The 23,564-nt window shown below is 44.9% G+C and overlaps 2 protein-coding genes and 1 long non-coding RNA gene across 4 annotated transcripts; 1 reads left to right on the top strand and 2 right to left on the bottom strand.

The window, feature by feature from the left end:
* Nucleotides 1-587: 587 nt before the first annotated feature.
* On the bottom strand, nt 588-11,753 carry LOC145421622 (uncharacterized). Its single transcript, XR_013902996.1, has 2 exons — nt 9,540-11,753; nt 588-8,550 (listed from the first exon to the last, which is right to left on the bottom strand). It is a non-coding gene; the product is annotated as an uncharacterized LOC145421622 (long non-coding RNA).
* A 609-nt stretch (nt 11,754-12,362) lies between these two features.
* On the top strand, nt 12,363-19,664 carry ncaph2 (non-SMC condensin II complex, subunit H2). Its single transcript, XM_026147517.2, has 20 exons — nt 12,363-12,506; nt 13,279-13,391; nt 13,833-13,934; nt 14,010-14,071; nt 14,149-14,227; nt 15,198-15,254; nt 15,336-15,415; nt 15,503-15,654; nt 15,785-15,918; nt 16,022-16,105; nt 16,343-16,406; nt 16,481-16,582; nt 16,674-16,718; nt 16,824-16,894; nt 17,035-17,146; nt 17,233-17,325; nt 17,436-17,485; nt 17,686-17,787; nt 17,877-18,026; nt 19,452-19,664. The coding sequence occupies exons 2-20, from the start codon at nt 13,284-13,286 to the stop codon at nt 19,572-19,574; spliced, it is 1,770 nt and encodes a 589-aa protein (XP_026003302.1). The 5' UTR covers nt 12,363-12,506; nt 13,279-13,283; the 3' UTR covers nt 19,575-19,664.
* On the bottom strand, nt 19,198-22,076 carry sco2 (synthesis of cytochrome C oxidase 2). Of its 2 annotated transcripts, none has more exons than XM_026147520.2 (2): nt 21,921-22,076; nt 19,198-21,232 (listed from the first exon to the last, which is right to left on the bottom strand). In XM_026147520.2, exon 2 carries the CDS (start codon nt 21,218-21,220, stop codon nt 20,414-20,416), a length of 807 nt encoding a protein of 268 aa, XP_026003305.1. In that variant the 5' UTR covers nt 21,221-21,232; nt 21,921-22,076; the 3' UTR covers nt 19,198-20,413. The 2 variants fall into 2 exon arrangements, with proteins under 2 accessions (XP_026003305.1, XP_026003308.1); XM_026147523.2 differs by having other exon boundaries at nt 21,929-22,056.
* Nucleotides 22,077-23,564: the final 1,488 nt, after the last annotated feature.

Genomic DNA, 23,564 nt, shown 5'->3' with positions numbered 1-23,564 from the left:
CCCCTCCTCCTGCTCCTGCTCCTCATCCTCATCCTTCTCCTCATCATCACCCAGAAGGTCGCATTTGAACTCATGCATGAGTCTTTTTATCCCACTGGTGACGGCTGAATATTAATGTGCATTATGACTTTAAACGTCCCAGCAGTGCCGGCTAATGTGAACAGAAATCTAATTTGTTGATGCTCCGCACAACACAGTAGAGTGATTATGTTAGCACAGCCACAGGTGTGTAATAACGTCCAACAGGTCATTAAATGTTCTCATTCCCTCGCACTGCAGCACAAATGCGCTCTTTTATGTCACTAAATCTCATCTAACCTTCTAAAACCTGCAGATATGTGCAGTCCTGCCACCGAGAGGTCAACAGCAATAATCTCAGAACCAGGTGTGTCAGACTCCGCCTCCAAACCTCATCTTTAGGCATTTTTTTTAAATATTTATCTATGTATTTAGAAAGAGGGACAATACATAATAATTAACATTTTCACAAATGTAAATATGCCAGATTATAGCCTTCAGCTAATTTCCATCTGAAAACCCTCTGACAGGTTGGTGTTGCACACAAGTTAGTAAAGAACACACAGAGACAGTATTTACAGACCATTTATATAGAGAAACAGTTATCACATCATATTAGAACAAACAATGACAAAAACAAATGGACAACATAGCAAACAATAACAGAAACACATCAATTATATTGCACATGCCCTGATATTGCACTGACCCATTGCACCAATAACTGTTTCCCTTTTTGTAATTCTATTTCACGTCCAATATATAATCAAGATTAATTAGACATGATCACATGCTTGTGTGTCCATCAGCCACCCTTTTAAATGACTCCTAAAAATAGAGGGAGACTTGTGCTTTCCCTCACTGGCAGTGGAAGACTATTCCAGAAGCTCCCTGATATGACAGAGCATTCTGTGAAAAGGTGGTCCCTCTAAATGCCAATTCACAATCACCTCTCACCGTGGCTTAAGTCAATCAAGACCCAGTAATACTGCTAGACTTTTGTTTAATAAGATCACTCATTGGTGGAGGCGCCAGACCACCTTATAGATTAGACAGGCAGATTTAAATATTTTGAAATTAATAAAATGTAAAAGCTTGTATCTATCTAGAATTTGACATTGGTGGTATGACAAAGGTTTCTTGTCTAATATGTTCATCCTGGGTTTCAGAACAGCTCCTGCAGGAAGCATGGTAAACTTTTCTAATTCCTGCTGAGGTCTTGTTGTTTTTCAGGTAACTGATGTTCATTGGCTCGCTAAGTGTGACTCACAGCTGATAAACACAGGCCTGTGTCATCTGCACATGGAGAAAGGGGGCGGGCTCACAGGTGAACAGCAGGTCACAGTGGCACTGCTGAAAGCCAGCACTGGAGCCGGTTCAGTCTCACGGTGGGAGGTGAAGCTGAAGGTTGGGTATCATGTGCTGGAGCGCCATCTCCAGCAGCTGATGGAAGCTTTGCTCTAACGTGCTGGGTTTCGTGTGTGACACTCAGGTCCTCCATCACACAGAGACAACAGCATTTCACTTTAAACTCTTACATAACGCTGCTGGAGACCATGTTCTGATCTGCAGCTAACGTCTCCCTGAGAGGCCGGCACACTGAGGTCAGAGGTCAGACTGGAGGAACACAGGCACTCAAGCAGGTCAGCGTTTTCTCCCTCATGTTAGAAGGTGTGTGTGTGTGTGTGTGTGTGTGTGTGTGTGTGTGTGTGTGTGTGTGTGTGTGTGTGTGTGTAGTCAGAGCACGATGTCCTCGTTACACTGGACGGTCCTCATTATAACTCTGACCCTCCCCCTCCTCTGTCCGAGGTTATCAGGCGGCTGGGCGCGAGCATTTCTGTCTGCGGACAATTGAGGGCACGCCCCCTCCTGCGCAGCCTGATGGGAAGGATGGAAGAGAGCGCTCTAATGGAAACCAATTACAAGGCCATCATCGTGGTCACAGCTAACGTCAGAGTGAGGTGACACCAAGGACGGGGGGAGGTGGGTTAGCCTGCAGGTAGCTCTCGGTAGCTCAGGTAGAAACATTAGCTGTCCTGCTCGTGAAGACAAGCAGAGATCAGGGAGAGACTTTTCTATTCACCACAAAAACAGTTAGTTAACGATGTACGTCTTTACCTCCTAACAACAAACATCTGAGCTGTCAGTTTTTTTCAATTCAGCCACAGCTCACTGTGGAGTCAAACTGGTGTGTCTTTTATCACACCAGTTCAGGTTTGAGGAAAGGCGTGTGTATTATTCACACACCTGAACCCTGAGCTGTTTCTCTTCATGTTTTACTATCCACAGTCCTGACTGCACAAGTGAGAAAACAGTGTGGTCATCACCCTGCAGCAGCCTGACACACAGACGCACACTGACATCATCACGAAATGCGACAGCAAAAAACCTGTGAGACAAACATATTTTACCACATGACACACATCCATCCATCCATCTATCATCATCCACCCACCCATCATCCATCCATCATCATTGATCCATCCATCCATTATCCATCCATCATCATCCATCCATCATCCATCCATCATCATTGATCCATCCACCCATTATCCATCCATCATCATCCATCCATCATCCATCCATCATCATCCATCCATCATCATTCATCCATCCACCGATCATCCATCCACCCATCATCCATCCACCCATCATCCATCCATCATCATCCATCCATTATCCATGCATCATCCATCCACCGGTCATCCATCCACCCATCATCCATCCATCATCATTCATCCATCCATCAACATCCATCCATTCAGCCATCCATCATCCATCCACCCATCATCCATCCATCATCCATCCACCCATCATCCACCCATCATCATCCATCCATTATCCATGCATCATCCATCCATCCACCCATCATCCACCCATCATCCATCCACCCGTCATCATCCATTCAGCCATCCATCATCCATCCACCATCATCCATCCATCCATCATCATCCATCATGCATCCATCATCATTAATCCATCCATCCATCATCATCCATCCATTCAGCCATCCATCATCCATCCATCATCCACCCATCATCCATCCACCTAGCATCAATCCATCATCTACCCATCATCCATCCATCATCATCCACCCATCATCCATCCATAATCATCCATCCATCCGTCATCATCCATTCAGCCATCCATCATCCATCCGTCATCCATCCTTTATCCATCCACCCATCATCCATCCATCATCCATCCATCCGTCATCATCCATTCAGCCATACATCATCCATCCACCCATCATCATCCATCCATTCAGCCATCCATCATCCATCCATCATCCACCCATCATCATCCATCCATTATCCATGCATCATCCATCCATCATCCATCCATCATCCATCCATCCGTCATCATCCATTCAGCCATCCGTCATCTATCCATCATCCACCCATCATCCATCCATCATCCACCCATCATCCATCCATCCATCATCATCCATCCATTATCCATGCATCATCCATCCATCATCCATCCATCCGTCATCATCCATTCAGCCATCCATCATCCATCATCCACCCATCATCATCCATCCATCATCCATCCATAATCATCCATCCATCCGTCATCATCCATTCAGCCACCCATCATCCATCCATCCGTCATCATCCATTCAGTCATCCATCATCCATCCATCCATCCATCATCCATCCACCCATCATCCATCCATCCATCATCCACCCATCATCATCCATCCATTATTCATGCATCCATCCATCCATCTACCCATCATCCATCCATCCACCCATCATCCATCCATCCCTAATCATCCATTCAGCCATCCATCATCCATCCACCCATCATCCATCCATCATCATCCGTCATCCATCCATCATCATTCATCCATCCATCCATCATCATCCATCCATCCATTATCCATGCATCATCCATTCATCATCCATCCACCCATCATCCATCCATCCGTCATCATCCATTCAGCCATCCATCATCCATCCATCATCTACCCATCATCCATCCACCCATCATCATCCATCCATTATCCATGCATCATCCATCCATCCATCATCCACCCATCATCCATCCACCCATCATCATCCATCCATTATCCATGCATCATCCATCCATCATCCATTCACCCATCATCCATCCATCCGTCATCATCCATTCAGCCATCCATCATCCATCCACCCATCATCCATCCACCCATCATCATTCATCCATCCATCAGAGCTGCTTGGCCTCTGTGGTAGTTGGGATTTTAGCGTAAGAGAAACGATTCATGAATGATCGAATGATTAGTAGTTCTGCTTGTTTCGTTTCAGGATCTCACCTCAGTATATGGCTGAGATAAGCAAAACTCACTGAGGAGTTCAAACTGAAGTAAATCTGAAACATCAGAGTCAGGGCAGAGAAAATCCACTTCACATGTGAAACAACTGGCTTCAGCAGGTCCACATCAGCTGTTTGCTTTGAGAATCATTTGTTTTTGCGTCATCACAGAATTAATCCAGAAACAGCGAGCACACTTGAAACAGCTGACTAAAGCAAGCTGCTCTGTGTGTGGTGGTGAACTCACTAATCAGTTCTGTGCGTCTGTAATGTGCGACGCTGATTAGTAAGCAGGTCCAAACGAGCAGGAAGATCAATAGCAGGCAGACCAGAGCGGCTGACAGGAACAACATTTACAAACGAGCAGCAGCCAAGCAAAGACGGCAGCGAGGACGGGTCATTACAGTGGCCAATGAGCTGGAACTAAAATACGTGGTGAGCTCAGAGAGCGAAGGAGGAGGAAGTTTGAAACTGTATGTAGCATGTACAGAGGCCCTGTTGGGACATCTCAGGAGCAACACATTACACGGGAAGAGGTGTCTTCTTCTTTGGCTCAAGGTTTCAAAGAGATCTCTGTGTGTCATCGGAGGTAAACCAAAAAAGTTCTCTTTTTAAAGCGAGCCCAGATCAAAGTCTCTCAATAACAAAAAGATTCTTTTTTAACATAAGTTTAAATCAAATCTGTCAAACTTTCTCCTGTTCTCTGCTGACACTCTCAGCCATCTGGATTTTATGGGACTATTTTTCATTCGGTCTGGCTGAATAGCCGATCTGAGTAACGAGCCGGGGGTGGCCGATCCGAGCTCAGCGGAGGAGTTTCCCGGGACAGCGCTCATTTTTCCAGCCTCGCTGAGGCTCGTTGGCGAGGGAATGATCCCTTCACCCGCTCCCTCCATCCTTCACCTCGCAGACAGACTCGGCAGAGAAGTCGGACGTTTTCTCTCTCCATCATCCTCTGCCTCACCTCTTCGTCATCCTCCTCTGCCTTCCTCAGATGGGATACAGCTGTGACTCCATCAGTACATCCATCTTCCTCTCAGAGACAGAAGCAAGGGGAAAAGGTCAGAACCAGAACAAAACATCATATTTTATAAACCTGTTCAGCCTGGCAGACTTTAATCTACTCACTAACAGTAACTCCACCTGAGGAAGAAACTTGGAGATCTGCTGATGTTAGAGCACAGAAGAAAGGTGAGGTACTCTGGGAAACATACTCCAGGAGACTGAAACCTGAAGACATTGGTGAAGCTAATAGCCAGAGAGCCATCTGATCTTTATCAGAGTCCAGGATTCCCTTCAGTTCCAGGACTTCAGCTCTACAGAGGTCCAATCAGAGTGTCAGATCACTGCGATGAAGGTGACACCTACATGTGTCTTTGTTTCATTCCGAATTATCTGCTGATTAAACAGGCGTGATCAGACCGTGTTCACTACAGCACACCTGTTTTCCGCATGTAAACAGCGCTGCCGATGTCTCACAGCAGCTGGACCACCACCCGAAGTTTTCCCAGCCTGGTGGATCTGACACTAAATAAGCACAGAGACAAGCAACACAACCAACGCCATAAAAATACATGGAGTTGAGTCAGCAACAAGTCAAACAGCTGCTGCTCCCCTGCAACAAGGTTCAGAATCAGAAAGGGTTTTATTGCCAAATGTTGAGCAGGTTTACAACATTAGGAAATTGCTGCAGTACTTAGTGCAAAACAAACTGTCACACAACCAGTGTTGGGGAGTAACGGAATACATGTACCGCCGTTACGTATTTAAAATACAAAATATGAGTAACTGTATTCCGTTACAGTTACCGTTTAAACAGGTGGTAATCAGAATACAGTTACTTTGTTGAAATAAATGGAATACACTGGGGTACTTTCCTGTTTCATTTTGTCGCGGGTCAGGACTGTTTGGGTTTTGTTTGACAGCTATGTGCTGTTGTTCCAGGCGGCAGCGTTACGGTTGCCATGGTTACAGGGCAACGCTCTCTCTCTCTCTCTCTCTCTCTCTCTGCGACTGCGTGTTTCCTGGGTGAGAGAGCGCCTTTTCGTTGTTGTTGTTGTTGTTGTTGTGCTAAGCTAACAGGCAGAATGCTACAAGCATAGCTCTAAAGAATGTAGCATCATGGGCAGTGTAGTCCGTGTTTCAGGGAGAATGGACTGCCATACACATTATGGGTCTGTGAGCGCGAGGAGGGAGAAAAAGGGGAGCGGAAAGGTACGAGTTGTCATCGAGCAAAAACGGGAGCTGGAAGCATGTAAATATAATAATAACCACTTCAGCCAAGAAGAGTGCCTGACGAGCCCAGTTGTAAGTAAGCTATTAAGACTCGACTGTACACCGTGTTCGTGTTTTCCTCCGAAAACAATAAGTTCCGTTGGAGCAGCCTTTCAACGCCTCTCTCTGTCTCTCGCAAGAAAAGTTGACCCACACAACAAAGTAAAGCTATTTTTCGGCTACGAGCTGACAGGGACCCCGCCGTATTAGTCTTTTACTACAGTTCGGAGTCGCGGACCTTCAGTAATAGTAATAAATCACACAGCAATAGTACATTCACGTTGTTGTAAAAAGAATGATAATATATTAAGTAATCCAAAGTATTCAGAATACGTTACTGTCATTGAGTAACGTAACGGAATACGTTACAGAATACATTTTGAGGCATGTATTCTGTATTCTGTAATGGAATACATTTTAAAAGTAACCTTCCCAACACTGCACACAACACTTAAATAAACATGGAAATTAAAATTAAAAGTACTAAGCAGGTAGATATATACATGAATGCAGGTGGTGATCAGTGTAAAAATGGAATGATGCAGTGAACACTGTATAGGGTCAGGTTAAACACATTTCTAGATCCTGGGGGTCTGGACCTGGATTAGGCTTTCACACTCCCAGCAGCATAGCAGGAGTCTGTTGGTCTTTTGATATATTGTACATTAAAGTACAATGAATTTAAATATTACTGCTCACCTGTGAATAAATGCATCATATGAGAGTCACTGATATGGCTTTGAACCATTTTGTGCTCTGTGATCTGAGATCCCATCACGGCTTAGTTGCAGCACAGTCTGAAAGTCACAGACTTCTGTCTGAGGGCAGCCCGGGTTTACTTTCATCCACCTGGGCAACACAACATCCCTTGAGAAACCTCATGCTCTTATTTTGAAAGTTGAATTGCTGCTAACCAGTTTCCTGCAGATAAACTGATGTGAGACTCCTCCTCCGTGGTGGAGGTGGTTCAGTTTTACTTTTAGTACTCTGGGGCTGGATTGAGAGATACCTGCACAACTCCTGCTGCACCTGTGTTTCTGAGAGAGTACGCCGCGAGGTCAGCAGCAACAACGGCACCTCTGAGCCAATTGAGTCACACCTTTACCCAATCCTGACAGGTGTCAAAAACAGAGGGTTCTAACGCCTGAGAGACTCACTGTGGTTTGATGAGCTTGTGGTGGTTTCATGATCCATCAGCGCTGCTCCTAGTGGATTGTGGAAGCTAAAAGGGAGGGAGGGAGGGGACCGGTGAGCCGTGCTGTCGTCCAATCTCACAGCTGCTGGCTGCGAGTTGGAAACTGGGGTGAAAACGGGGAGCAGGTTTAACTCTGATGGGTTTTTCCAGCCAATCAGTATGCTTGACAGGAGAGTCGTGACCTCAGCATTCTCATATTCATCTGCACGCGGTCAGTTTGAGCCATTCAAGACAGCTGATGAATGAGACTGCAGTGAAGATGTGAAACACACACACAATAAAACAGCAATTTGTTCACTGAGATCACATTTCTGGATTTCTTCTGTTTTTATTCCTTCTGGCAAAAGTATCGATTTAGATTTAGAAATACATTTCCCATAATGCTTTTATGTCATCTGAGTTCTTCCAGTTGATTTCAGAGCTTAGAGTAACTGTGTGTTACTGCTGGGCTTCATATCTGTTCTCTATCAGTGCATGCTTCATGTTCACTCTGTTTCTTCTAGACTTTAAGGTGTAGGTCGAAGAGGCAGAGGTGCAGATTATCTGATTGGATTATACTCTGGAGACACTTCACCATCTGTATGCTTGTGCTTCACACTTCCAGTGTAAGGACCAAGCCTTCACACAGTTGTTTTCCCGTTTCCCTCGTTTACTTCCTGTCTTATTTTGAAGGGTTTTGGTGTTTGGTGGTGTTTTTATGTCTTCTTCCTGTTCTGGTTTTTGGCTGTGACTGAGTTCACCTCTTCCTTGTTATCCTCCCTGTGCTGTTTCAATTCAATTCAATTCAATTCAATTTTATTTATATAGCGCCAAATCACAACAAAAGTCGCCTCAAGGCGCTTCATAGATACAGAGAAAAACCCAACAATCATATGACCCCCTATGAGCAAGCACTTTGGCGACAGTGGGAAGGAAAAACTCCCTTTTAACAGGAAGAAACCTCCGGCAGAACCAGGCTCAGGGAGGGGCGGCCATCTGCTGCGACCGGTTGGGGTGAGAGAAGGAAGACAGGATAAAGACATGCTGTGGAAGAGAGACAGAGGTTAATAACAGATATGATTCAATGCAGAGAGGTCTATTAATACATAGTGAGTGAGAAAGGTGACTGGAAAGGAAAAACTCAATGCATCATGGGAATCCCCCGGCAGCCTACATCTATTGCAGCATAACAAAGGGAGGATTCAGGGTCACCTGGTCCAGCCCTAACTATATGCTTTAGAAAAAAGGAAAGTTTTAAGCCTAATCTTAAAAGTAGAGATAGTGTCTGTCTCCCGAATCCAAACTGGAAGCTGGTTCCACAGAAGAGGGGCCTGAAAACTGAAGGCTCTCCCTCCCATTCTACTTTTAAATACTCTAGGAACAACAAGTAGGCCTGCAGAGCGAGAGCGGAGCGCTCTAATAGGGTGATATGGTACTACAAGGTCATTAAGATAAGATGGGGCCTGATTATTTAAGACCTTGTATGTGAGGAGCAGGATTTTGAATTCAATTCTGGATTTAACAGGAAGCCAATGAAGGGAAGCCAAAACAGGAGAAATATGCTCTCTCTTTCTAGTCCCTGTCAGGACTCTTGCTGCAGCATTTTGGATTAGCTGAAGGCTTTTCAGTGAGTTTTTTGGACATCCTGATAATAATGAATTACAGTAGTCCAGCCTGGAAGTAATAAATGCATGAACTAGTTTTTCAGCGTCACTCTGAGACAGGATATTTCTAATTTTAGAGATGTTGCGCAAATGGAAGAAAGCAGTCTTACATGTTTGTATTGCAACCACACACAAAAACTACCAGCCTGAGCGTAACTGGAAGCAAACCAGCGCAAAAAACATGAAACCAAATCAGAGGACATCATGAATTAATCTGAGCAGTGCAGAAAACCCTTGGTATGATTTTCAGCCTCCTGATTGGCTCATTATGAGCTGCTGGTTCACTGGCATCACTACATTAATATTTGAAAACCTGCAGAAGAAGAAGAGACTGAAACTTTGAAGTCAAAGATCAATATTTAAACCCAAAAAACATAAAATACTTCAGTTAAACCACTGATCCCATCCATGCTCTCATCCAATGGGAATTAAAATAACAGGACTGACGTCCAATGGCATGCCACGCGGTGCACTCTCACCCTGCACAGACTTCTTAACTGAAACTTTTGTTTTAAGTCCATTTACATAACTGTTCCAGCAGTAATCAGAGTACAGCGGGTAGACCATTGGTGTAACCTTTGAGGAGGAGGAGAGTGCTGATCTTCACTCCACTCACTTGCTGAGATTCACACCTCCTCATTTACTCAAGCCGCCGCTCGCTGCGCTGTCTCTTCATCCATGGCAGGTGTTTGGAGGTCAGAGGTGTAGACTCCTCCTCCTGCTGTGGAACGTGTTCTAGATACTAGACTGTATATTTAAGATGGACATGATGTAACCCTTGGGTTTCTGGTGAATCAGCAGCAGCCTGTGTCACCATCCACCTGTCAGTCACAGAGGCCACGCCCATAACAATGCAGGCTGGGAGCCTCTGGTGGAAGTTAGAGGAACTGCAGCTGTTCAGGTTAACATGCTGTGAACTGTGAATGATTATTATTATAATGCTGATTAGATTTACCTGTGTGCTGACACCATTAGTTATCAGGTGATGTGCACACGGTGGTGTTTGTGGGGGTGGAGTCTCTGTGCTCACTGTTGCTGCAGGTGTGATGGAGCGCAGCAGGCAAATATGACTGCGACACATGGCTCAGCTTCACCTGCAGCTGAGTCCAGGATGTTCTGCTGCAGAGTCACACCTTCTTCTGACAGATGCTCTGTGTTATTAGCCAAAGACTGTATGTAAAGGATGGCTGTGGCCACAGCAGCATTACCTGTTAGTTTGTAGCTTTTCTGAGACATTTTGTGCTGGGTTAAGAATGGCGTGCAGCTGCTGGCATCTCAGTAATCTGTTGGTGCTCCAGTGGAAGAGATAAACGATGAAGAGGAGCGCAGTGCGATGGGGATGGGGTGTTGCTGGGAAACCGCTGCGTGCATTGTTTTCTCTGAGTTTATCAGAGGATTATTCTTCAATCACATGTGGCCAGATGTTTTCCAGAAGTGTTCTTCCTGGGCCGTGACGACGTTTCTCCGCCAGTCTGCATCCTTTGTTGTCTCGTCTCTGTTGGGAAAGTAAAACAGTGGGACTCCCGAGCAGCATGTACACCTCTGAGGAGGAAAGACAAGGAGGAGGAGGGCGTCGTCTCCTGGATTAGAAATCCGGCTGCTTGAATTAGGAGTGTTAAATTTAGCTCCTGCTGCCCCGTCATCCTCCTCTCAGAGGCATTAATTACAGCTGTCCTCTCAGACTAATAATACTCACTAATGCTGCTGCAAGACGAAGAGGAGGCTTCCTGAGGCCCATCATCATCATCATCATTATTGCTTCTTAATGACATCACCTGCTGTTTTTGTAAATAAAGTTTTATTAAATCACAATAAAAAAATGGTTTCATGTGTGGAGGAAGAGTTACAAACACATGCATACACACACACGCACACACACATACTGAGGGCCCTGAAATCAGATCTGTGTGCAGAGGAAATCTCATCATGTTTCCATCTGCAGATATGATTTGTGATGGTCAGAGTTCAGACAGCGGTGTGCTGTCACGGCACACGGCAGCATGGCTCCGCACACTGCTTGTTTTGTTTCATGCCCAGGTAACCAACATTTGAGTTCAGGTGGAACCAAGAAAACCACTTTCTTATGTGTCCTTCACTTGGCTTTGATTGTCTGCACGAGGGCTTTTATTCTGGCTCGATACTCTTCCTGCCCTCCTCACCTGCTGGTGGATTGGAGTGTGGTCTGGAGCAGGAATTTCAGGCTCAGAGGAGAGCAGAGACCTCCCTCAGTGCACTTCCTGCTCCACAGGGGGCGTTCTCAAGGGGCAGACTTGTTCACAGGTCGTGTCCAAATTCATACTAATGCTTCCTCAGGAGGATGCAGTCCAGGAATTTGGACACGACCATTGTGTTCGCACTGAGCACCAGAAGAGTGAGATGAGGAAGAGTGCAAACATTCATGACAGTATTATGACTTCTCACTTCATGGTTTTATTTTTTCTAAAAGATTATCCAAACAGCTTGTGATCCTTTTTACTGATTACTTAATTCATTAAGTATTTTGGTTTTTGTTTTTGTTTTGTTGCTTAGGATTCTTTAACCTTTAATCCTACACCAGTCGTGTAGCACAGGGTTTTATTTAACTTGTTATCATGTATAAACAAAAATAAAACAGGGGCTTTAAATATTCTGTGATATTACAAAATAAGTCCAATGAATGAATATGGCTTTAGCCTGATATTTGCAGATATAAATATGAAATATGGAGTCCAAATTCTCACTATTTGACTTGGCTTTGCTCTTGCGCTGTTTTGCGCATGCCAAATCATCTGTATTTCTTATAAACAGATCGCAAGGTGCAGGCAGCAGCTCGCCCAGTTTCTTTAAACCAATGACTGGAGAAGTTTTCTACAGTTTTACAGAAAACTGTAGATGTTTTCTACAGTCATTGCTTTAAACTGCAACGCTGCCATCTAGCGGTCGGCAGCCTGTATCACACCATAGCGCCGCCAGGGGGCAGCACGCGGAGCTGCTACACAGACCAGAGCAGCGAAGAAGAAATTTAACGCGGGTACTTTGAGTGTTGTGCTAACGGCTACAAACAGTTAGCCCCGGTGTAGCTCGGCTCAGGTTTTTCGGTAAGTTTCTCTCTGATTTTACTCCTTAAACACCGTCGCTGCTTCATGTTACCGACACCTGCTTATTCTCAGGTATTTCTCTTATTTAAAAAAATAACCAAGCTGAGCAGGTAAATGAGCCAAGTGTTCAAGCTTTGACAGCTACAGTCGCTTAGACGCTCCGCCACATTGCGTTGATAAATCTGACATTTCTGTGTTTCATTCGGATTGATGTAAACATCGATCTCACAGAGGATTAATTAACACGGTTTACTAAACAGTGGAATGTCCCGGTATATTCGGCGTTAGATTAGGAATAAGTTAATTTGTTAAGTTTATCTTTTAATCACAGGTTTAGCTACAGCGATTAAAATAAATCACATTTTTGAACGTACTTTGCTTTAATTTCGTTCTCTCTGATTTCAGTATTTGCCGCTTTAGCTCGTAGCAATTATCACGCTATTTAATATAATTCACAGCAGCGATAACACAGTTTTGTTTGATTTTGAGGACAGGTGAATGCAAAGAGTTCACCATGAAAACTGATAATCGATACTTAAATCGATATGTACAGTCCAGCTGTAGCTGTGCGCTCTGATCAACATTACAGGCTTTTATGAATCTACTATTATATCAAATTTGGACTGAATGAAAGTAATCTTTGCTTGAGTTTTAAATGAGAAAGCGTTCCATCTGCAACTCAGAGCACTGCAGAGAAACGAGCTGCTTAAAGACCGAGTGATGTTTGAGACCCCGCAGGATTCACAGCCTGTTCTCGTTCTACCTGTTTCAGGTGAGATGGAGTCCACAGAGAGCCGATATGCTCACCTGCTCCAGCCGATCCGAGAGCTCACAAAGAACTGGGAGATCGACCTGGCGTCAGAGCTAAACGACTACTTAGATGAGGTAATTTATTTATACCACAGAGGCTCTTACTTTGATAGCTTTCGTCCTCCATACAAACTGACACGAGACAGCAATATCCTTCTGCATCAAACATGTGGTCCGTGCCCCAGAACAGGCTCACCTACAGGGTCAGTCTGGCTCCCTGGGTGTCTTTGTAAAGAGTAAAAGCAGCACGGAGAAGGTGTCAGTTTTAGCAGTAAGCTCTGCAGTACTTCTAATGCAGACAGAAGAAGACAGAGCTGTAATTAGAAGGTAACAACTGCATTTCAGACAAATTGCTCTGGGTCAGTTTATTGTTCAGGTCATTCACAAAGGACTGGTCTGGCAGCTTCAGGTGATCCACAGAGACACAAACGTGAATCCAGGTGGGATTTCAGTCAGTCACAGCCTGATGGAATGAAGCTGAGCTCCGCCCAGTAACATCTGTCTGTGTGTCTGCAGCTGGATGACATGTGTATCACCTTCGATGGTGGGAAAACCAGGCTGAACTTCGCAGAGGCTGCGCTGCTCATCCAGGGCTCCGCCTGCATCTACAGCAAGAAGGTGAGCCACACACAAGTCACATGACCTCGGCCAGTCTGTGATGGAGTCATGTGACGGCATCTGCGTCTGTTTCAGGTGGAGCTGCTGCACAGCCTGGTGTTCCAGACTCTGGAGTACATCAACGACAAGAACAAGAAGTAGGCGTGACTCCGCCCACATGCTGGTTTGATTTCCTGCTGCAGGTTCACACATTATCTTTGTGCTCTCCCGACAGACGCAACAAGCAGGCAACAGAGTCTCAGGAGGGTGATGGCAGAGCAGTGAACAGTCATGATGCTGACAACTTGGAGGAGGTAAAAAAATTAAAAAAAAGACCAGGCAGCTTTTATTAAAGGTGGTTCTTTACCTGAGAGCAAACTTCCAGAGTCACATTTTGTCCCTGATTTGATTTTCAGCTTTCATGATGCTTCGTTCATTTAAACACACTGGCGATAAAGTGCTTTGAGAGCTGGATGTTAGACTCAAAAATAAACCACACCAAGGAAAAGAAGTATAAAATGTTTCTGTTCTAAAAATTCAAAACTGATATCTGACATTTTTATAGACTTCAAAGAAAGTCTATGAAACATGTTTTCAGAGGGGATTTAAAGGAAGCACCTGACTCTATGAGCCTGATGTTATTAGCCAGCTTGCTCCAGAGCCAAGGCCTTCTTTAACCCTCAGAGGCTGCAGAGTGAGCCGAGCTGTAGAAATAGTTCGGTCCTGGAGCAGACAAGAAGTCAGGGTCAGCTGGAACTGAAGCATCTGAGGTCACTGAGTGTGAAGCTGTTTGGGTGAAAATGTGGCATCTGTGCTCAAGAATATAAACAGCAAGTTACAGGGGACCTGGAGCCAAGCCTGAGGTACCCCTCAGGTAACGTGAGTTAACAGGTCAGAATGAAAACAGGCACAGGGTTAAGGTTTTACTGTTACGCCATTCTCTAACAACACTCACAGGGCATTCTGGGGAACGTAGTCACTTCATTCAGTCACTGACCATATCATATTTAAAAAATTAGAACCTTAAATTTAAAACATTCTTTATCGTGATCATTAATTATTTTATTTTAATTATTTATTATTAATGATCTAGATTTTTCAGATTCAACCTTTTAATCGTAAAAAATAAAATAAATTTTGACCTCAGATTTTCACAGAAATTCTTTTTAAATCTGTATCGTGTCATTTTTGCCTTTTTATTTTTACTCCTTTTTTGTAACTCTTTATCCTGTCAAAGTCAGGTGTGCTCGGGTGTAAATGAGTAACATCATTTGTGTCCTTCAGTTTTCTGCGTTGGACCTGGAAGTGTCGGACCGATCTGAGAGGTCTGACTCCAACACGGTGAGTTTGATTCTCTGAGGTCAGTTTACCTGCAGCTCGTTCTGGCCTCTGACCTCTGCCTGTGACCTCTGACCTATGCAGACTGTGGACGTGCCGCCTCTTCCTCCGGAGTCTTTGATTGCACCTGAAACCCAAGAGAAAAAGAAACTGCCCCTCATCAGGTCAGTGATCTCGCACAGCAACTAAATGAGAGCTAAGCCTCGCTCCCCGATGATGAGGTCTCACCTGGTTCTATGCCTGTGTGTCAGTGTGAAAGGTGAGATCCTGTGCAGTCAGAAGGACTTCAGGATCAACCTGTTCGTCCCAGGTGAGGGCGACATGATCCTGCTCACATTCAGATCAGTTGCTTCCACTTCCCTGCCTCACAGTGACTTCGCTCAACTAGAGACCCAGCCCCCAGGTACACCTCACCTCACCTGTTCAGTCCTTCATGACACATTTCCTCCCGCTTTTCTCCCCTTTTTTTTTCTTCTTGACTTTCACTACTTTGGTTTCTGATTTTTTTTTTACTTTTGACCTTCATGGCTCAGATGCTGTGGTTCCAGTGGATGTTGAAATGGGCAGAGCTGATGCTGAGGAGGGTGGAGGCGATGCAGCAGACGATTTCCTCCCCTTAGAGTTGGACAACATGGAGCAGGAGGAGGAGCATGTGGACAGATTGCAGGTGGAGGAGATTTCACTTGTTAGAATCACAGAACAGTTTCAGCCACCACCTCTTCATCTTCTTCTTCTCCTTGTGTAACTTCGGTGTCGTTGGTGTGTTTCAGGCTCCGAGTGATGGTCGAATGATCCGAGAGAGGCAACATATGGAAGCCAACAAACCGAGGAGAGAGGAGCCGATTCCTCCTGCTGTACGTTAATCTGCTTTAATCCCCCAGATTGCAGCTCAGTGTTCGCCACAGGAGCGTTTATTTTCCCCTAGTCAAAAATCTCACACACTTAAAGCACAACAGTACTTTTATTTTGAAAAAAATAGTTTTCATAAAGCTCCGGTTCCTCATTTTGTTTTCTAACTAGATTCATTAAATTTGACCTTTTTACTAGAGCTTCATTATGAAACATCTTTTTTTTTTTTTTTTTTTCTTCAGGTGAATGTTTGGGCGTTCCATGACCCATACGCCATGCTTGAGGAGGACAAACCACTGAAACCAGGTAACTATGGGGACCGCGTGGCGTGTTTCAGTATTCAGTCTGCAGGTGCTTACAGAGTTTTGTGTCTTCTGCAGGGAAGTGCTACAGAGTTCCCGACGGGCTGGACGACTGCGGGAAGAGGAAAAGGAAACGAGCCGCTTTCCTTCGGGACTTCAGGAGCTGGTTCAGAGGAACCTGTAAGAACAAACTGCTTGGAGCACTCATGTTCTTCCTGTGGACCCATTATCTGTTAACATGTCACTTCCTTTTTGTGGTTGTTTGTTTCAGTTGACCCTCCAGAGCACAAGTTGAAAAATGGACCCACATTTACAGGTAACAATAGGCTGAAAACTTTTCTGTGTCCAGAAAAAGACTTTTAATCTGAAGAGTTGAATTTATACTTCCTGTTAAATGAAGCTAAGACTTCCTGTTTTTCAGACCTCAACTACATCTACCTGAGCACGATCAAAGACAAACTCAAAAATCAGAAGAGGATGAACAGAAGAGCCGTAAGACGCACACACCATCATCCATGCTGACATCACAGTGATGTCAGCAGTGACATCAGCTGCGGTTCAGGTCGTTTTATCAGGGTCAGTGTTATTGTCAGATTATGACTCATTACTATCACATTTGTTATGTCACTCAGGGAGTGATGATGTCTGACGAGGAGCTGAAGAGGACCTTCCTACAGCCAGAGGGGGTGGGGCCTGGTCAACTGGGGGAGGAGCCTGTGGAAGAGTTGAGACAGCACCTGCTGGGTAACATTCTTAGTGCTGGTCTGAGTTCAGGGTCATAAAAGCTGTTTGAGTGTGTTTGCGTTAAAGCCTGATATGTCTGTCTGAAGGTGGGGATGATGACGCCTCGGACAACGAGCACGACGCCTTTCCCGATGACGTCCCAGCCGAGTTTCTGGGTGGCCCGGAGCACATTTCACCTGGTAAAATGCTTCAGATTCAGACTGAAACTGATCGATCAGTTCAATCAGTTCAGTATCGATACAGGAACAGTGGAACGTGTGTAATGATCTGATGCTGTTTGTGTCCGCAGAAGCTCACCGAGATGAACTGAGTTACGAGGATCTGGTGAAGCTGCGAGTGGTCAGTGATCAATATTATTATCTTCAGTAATGTTCAGTACATTCTGATCAATCATACTTGGAGCCTGTAAGGTTTGTTCCTACTGCTAGAAGCTACCCATGATCAGAAAAATCAAACTACTTATAACTCCGTCATGAAGAAGGTGAAGCTTTTATTTTGAATAGCAGGAAGTTGATTAACCCTTTGTGTGTGGGATTTAGGAGCAGCTAGTGGTAAACAGTCGTGGTTACACTCAGGAGACAGCACTGTCTCGGAGGGTCAAAGACTGGGAGGAGAAGATCCGCCCTGAGTTGGCACTGCAGGTAAAACCTGCTGAGCCCCATCCAGTAACTTAACCCAACTTCTGACTCAAACCCCTTCTGACTCTAAACCCCGCCTCTCCATTTTCCAGGAGGAACGCCCAGCATTTGACATCCATGATTACGGAGACCGCATCGTGAGAGCGCTGAGCGGCGTTGGATGCCGCAGAACGTTTGCAGCCATCGTTCATGGTCTAGACAACTTTGAAGCCTCAAAGTACCTGCTGGCCTCCCTGCAGCTGGTAAAACATCTGCACAGACATCAGCGATCAACCAATAACAGCACAGAGATCACACACATCAGACCACACTTACTTTAATGATCTGAGCACACTCAAATCCAAAGGAGGCATTTTGCGCGTTTTGTGACTAGTTTGGCCCAAACAGTGAACGTCACCTGTTCCAGTCAGGGATGTCAATCAAATGATGATGAATTCTCTAAAAAGCATAAACGATAAACTGCAGCATTGATACGTTAATCTGGTGTCATAGTTACGGCTCTGCACACACAGTTCGGTACAAGGATGAGCGCAGCGCTGCAGGTGTTTAACATTCTGTTGCTGAATGTTTCCTGATGAGGTCATCCCATCGAACTGAATAAAACAACATGTTTGGTCCAATTAGTGTCAGGAGCTTTTACCATGGGACCACACAAAATATCCAGGCTTTATACAGAAGTAGATGATGTCACCATGTCCATCTTTTATATACAGTCTCTGTTTAGACCCACTATAGCATTCGCACTGGGTATCGTCACTGATTTCTATAACTGATTGGATTCAATTTGATTTAGACTCAGAAATATTTTAATTCTGATCTTTTATCAGTATATATACATATTTATGCATATTTATATCTATGCATTAAAAACAAAGCTAAGACTTGTGAGAATTCATCAGAGGTGGTCTCTGAATACACAGAGAGGCAGCTGTGCAGGAAGTGTGGTTTTTATTGTCCTGGGCACAAAAGAGGGAATTCATGACAATGTTTTTCAAACATAGAGCATAGTTTGGATCTTCTTTTGCTGCCGGTTCAATGAATTTTGGTCAGAGTGACGAAACCTGCAGCTTCAGAACTTGTGAGATATCAGCTTTCAGCAACGACAGCATGTCCGCATGTGCCGTTTACCTGCTCTCATTTGCTTTTTTAACTGTTTGGCAGTGGTTGAAATAGTTTTGTGAGCTTTAACCTGAGATTCTGGTGTTTCTGGCAAAATACATTTATATTTAAAAATCGATTCAGGAATTAATGGATTGATACACTATTCAAATTGAAATCGATTTAAATAGGATAATTGATTTTTTTTTTTTTTTTAAACCTGCCCCTATCGTGCATAGCTGTGTTCATTCCAGTGAACAGCAAGGTGTGTGTTTAGGGGTTTTACTGTGAAAAAGGTAAGGACAGGAAACTGGATCAGTCTGGTGGTTTTATTTTGAAAATCCTCCATGACAGAAGTGGTGCTTTTATTTCTTTAAATCCTCTGAGCTGGTTAAAGACAGACGAGAGTCTGATGAGCTCGCTGATCAATAACAGAACAGCTGTCTGATCACTTTATTGATCAGTGACACCGTCAGAAGGTTGAAAGTCTGTTCTGATGAGTCTTCACTTCCTGTTGATGGATGGCTGCAGCTGATTGGTTGCTGATCATGACTCTCTACTTCCTGCAGGCAAACGACTACACGGTGGAGATCGACAGTTGTGCCGGTTTGGAGGGAAGTTTGGACACAATGGCTCTGACTCTACTGAGCACGCACAGAGCGACGGACAGATTTGCCACGCTGAAGGCCTGAATGCAGCACAAGCCGCTCTGACATCATCATGTAACGTTTAATCGATGATCAATGTTATTGAATTTTTGTAATAAAATGTTTGTCACTGTCTGCACTCTCTGTGTCTGTGGGGAAAATCTGATGGTAACAAGAAGCCAAAAAACAAAAACGCACGACCTTCTGACGAGAACCTGTCTGTCACTCACGCTTCATTAAAGTCCGCCATAATATAACTTGTTTCCACAGCAACATTACAGCTGATCAGTTTCCATGTGACCAGCATGATCTGCCCTATCGCTGACCTCTTCACAGGAATCGGCGAGGTCCTCACACCCTGAGGCCAATCTGACCTTTAACTATGAAAACTGACACTTTCTCAGAGAGCATGTCCCACTGCCATTTATGTGACAGACTGGAGGAAATGCCCAGCATGCACTTCTTCCAGCTGTTAACACACTTCATCCACACTGAGCAAGAGAGAAGTAAACTTAACCTGATAAACATCTCAGCTCCACATGGAAGCAGTCAGACTGCTTCACTTGTCTGAGGAACAGGAAGTCTGTCTAGGTGTCAACAGAGGAACACCTTAAACAGGAAATCTGTGTGTGTTCCTCTCCTGACACCAGGCCCCACACACACACACACACACACTGAAACCATCAGGCTGAGACAGGAAGTGAGGGAGCATGCTCTCTGGATTTTACATTGTTATTATCGACAAACTTTCACTTCAAACACGTTTACAGTTCTGTGTTACCATGGAGAAGTGTCCCGTTTTAGGACAAGAAGCAGTTTATCCCCCAGCTGTGAGTGGGGTTGTTATGAAAACAGTCTGTAATTGGTTGCTATATAGCCAGCGCTCACAGCGTGGCATAGTTTCTGATGTGTTTGCGGACACTGTCGGCGATCTGCTCATCACTCTTCATCCTGTTGTAGTAGTCGAGAAAGAGGCCGTCAGGGCTGACAAGGTAGATGAGGATAGTGTGGTCCACAATGTAGTCGCCATCCTCGTCTTTGGGCCCGGCGCTGGCGTACACTCTGTAGTCCCGCCCTGCGTGCTTCACCTCCTCGACCGTCCCCGTCAGCCCAATCAGCCGGGGATGGAAGTCTTTAACGTACCGGGCAAGCGCCGCCTCATCGTCCCGCTCTGGGTCTACAGTGATAAAAAGGGGCTGCACCGGCGGCAGCGAGGCGTCGCGGTCCAGAGTCATCACGACAGTGCTTAGCTTTTCCAGCTCTTCGGGGCAGATGTCAGGGCAGTGCGTGAAGCCAAAGTACAGCAGCACCCAGTTGCCCAGGAAGTCCTTCTTCGTCCGGCGGCACCCCGTGTGGTCCATGAGGCTGAAAGTGCCCTGCCCCAGCGCTACCTGCCGCAGCTGCTCCACTCGCTGCTGCTGCAGCTTCTGCTGTTTCTCTGAGTGCACAAACCACCACACACCCAGCAACCCGCCGCCGAACAACAGCGTAACCAGCAGCCGAGTCCGCAGCTTCATTTTAGCCACTACTGACGGCGACGAGTCCCGATCACCAGAGAGGAAGCGAGCCTGAGGAAGCCTGTCCTGCGGTGCTAGCCGCCACCTCAAACTCAGCACCGCCGAAGACACAAATGTCCTCCGGAGTGCCGCTCCTCCTCGCAGGTCACCCATGATGCACCGCAGCCCCAACATCTCCACCACCTGCTATAAGACAGGAAGACCAGATTATTTTATTATATTATTTATTCTGATCATTAATCTGTCAAATTATTGATTATAAAACATGTTTCACTTGTGTCTATTAAACTTTAGATCCGCTTATTTTATTTGAAGTCTGACTTCAGAAACACACTGAAACGCTGAGCTCAAAACATTATTTTAGTTTTAAAAATTTACCAAAATAAAATCCATTATCATCACGTGTTATTATTAGTTTCTGACATTCATAAAATAAATAAATAAATAAATAATTAGTTTAAATGTAAAATCTTGGCCCCTTTGGTCTTCCATACACTCATTACCCTTTTAATCGTCTTTGGGGATTTTTCCTGTTTTAGTGAAGTTAAACCCACGTGACACTGCCTTACCTAGACCCCAGACCTTCAGTAACTCTCAGGTGAGTTTACGTCACGACGCTGTTACGTCACAGGACAAATGACGATAAACACATACAAACACCAGCCGAAGAGACACCCCCCCCCCCACACACACACACACACACACACACAGCTGATGTCAGGACAGTGCTACAGGGTTTCCTGGTGACTGAAGGTTAAGGAGCACGCGGTTAGCCAAAAGCTAACTGAGTGTCGGCTCGGGATAATGCTAATGCACGAGCTGCTTTAGCCTCGTGAATTCAGCGAGTTCCGGTAAAAACGAGGTGCGGACTCACCTGTTTACCTTTTAGACCCCACACTAATGTGACCGGCTCCTGCCACACGTCCACCGAACACTCCTCCGGCTTCTGCTTCCTCTTCTATGGTGGTTTACCGCAAACATCGAGATGCAGTGCCGCCACCTGCTGGAGTGACGAAGCAGGACTCCTAAATCTACAACTGCACTTGTCTCCACCTTTAATCTTACAGAGAATGTGATGATTTCATGGATATTTAAAGTAAATACTGAGACAAATTTAGTAATCATGTTTTTACAGTCCTGTGGTCTCAGCCTTAGATACTTATCAAATCAAAGCCCATGTAGAAACAAACAAACAAATGAACAAAAATATGTTCTCCTTCATTTCTGTCAAGCAAAGCTGTATGAAACGTTTCCAGCTGTTAGTATCATGGTTGCTAGGCAACCTGGGCAGCGCGACCGAGGCTAGACCGTCCCATTTCAGAAGCCTCGCACTTCCGGCCTTAGCGGTCTTTGAGTGCGCGGCCCTTGTGGACCGTTAACGACGCGTACTTTAAGGCTGCAGACCCTGAATTGGGATACAGCCCTGGTGACACGTAATCTCCACAACAGCCTCTCTTCATTCATCATGTTTGTGTAAAATGTCTTTCATGTCATTATCAGCTGTAAGACTGGCTTCTTCCTCTGAATGGCGCCGTCCGACAACTGCAGATGCGCTCCACTTTAATCAAACAAACATCTGCACGTTCATGTTATCAGGAAATCATACAAAATCACAACTAACATAATTTATTACAGCTCCTGCAGTCAGAGCAGCTTTCGGGTAACCTGAGCTCAGAGTTCAGAACTTCACCTGAACGATGAGAACGGGGGAAAAAATCAAGAATTGAAACTAATCAGGTAAAAATACTCATGTTTCCGTGATTTCACCTCTAAATTAAATCAGAACGAGCGCTCAGAGGGGATTCTGACTGATCATTCAGGTTTTAACTCGTTTTTTAGGATTTAATCTAAGAAGCTGAAAATCATGGTTCACGTGCGTCCTCTAACCGTCCGTCTCGCGCAGCTCAGCTTCTTCTCTGCTGCGTCGCTCCATGTTTCTTTAATGAGCTCTAAGGGCAGCACAAACCGGCTGAAGCACCACTGAAGAAGGAACCAGGTCACATCGCAGCGCAAACACACAGCATGCACAGTGCACAGCTGATTTTCCTCTTATCATTCTTCTTCTTATTATTATTATTATTATTATTATTCTTATTCTTATGTAACACACCCAAAGAAAGATTCTAGGTCTGACCAACCGTCTCAGTCGTGGGCAAAAAAATGACAGTCAATAAAATTCTAAAAGATAATTTATTGACAAAAAAATATCAAGAGATAAAAGATAAAACAGTCCAGTGTCCCATTTATGAATCGTATAAAAACACATAGTCCCAAGGCCAGAGCCAGCTATGCCACATGGCCAGTTGCACTCCGCGTGTTGCCTTTAACAGGGTTAGAAGTTGTCCTTGGAGACCCCTGCAAGCATATAGCCAGTGGTCACTCCAGCCTCTGCAACTCTGCTGCCTTTAGGTTGTGGCATATAATAGGCCCTGGCCTGCACAGAGAGACAAAATGACACATTCAGTATAAAATTCATAGCGCAAAACCCATCCATCCCAAACATATCTGATTTCTTTTC

This window comes from Astatotilapia calliptera, chromosome 17, assembly GCF_964374335.1.
Source record: "Astatotilapia calliptera chromosome 17, fAstCal68.1, whole genome shotgun sequence".
Taxonomy (NCBI): Eukaryota; Metazoa; Chordata; class Actinopteri; order Cichliformes; family Cichlidae; genus Astatotilapia; species Astatotilapia calliptera.
This window is presented reverse-complemented; position numbering and strand designations above follow the sequence as displayed.

Bases quoted from the DNA above. Each gene is read 5' to 3' on its own strand.
- sco2 (XM_026147520.2), bottom strand. From the start codon at position 21,220: ATGTTGGGGCTGCGGTGCATCATGGGTGACCTGCGAGGAGGAGCGGCA.
- ncaph2 (XM_026147517.2), top strand. From the start codon at position 13,284: ATGGAGTCCACAGAGAGCCGATATGCTCACCTGCTCCAGCCGATCCGA. The intron at 17,147-17,232 runs GTAACATTCTTA...GTCTGTCTGAAG, and splicing joins GTTGAGACAGCACCTGCTGG to GTGGGGATGATGACGCCTCG. The intron at 17,788-17,876 runs GTAAAACCTGCT...TCCATTTTCCAG, and splicing joins GCCCTGAGTTGGCACTGCAG to GAGGAACGCCCAGCATTTGA.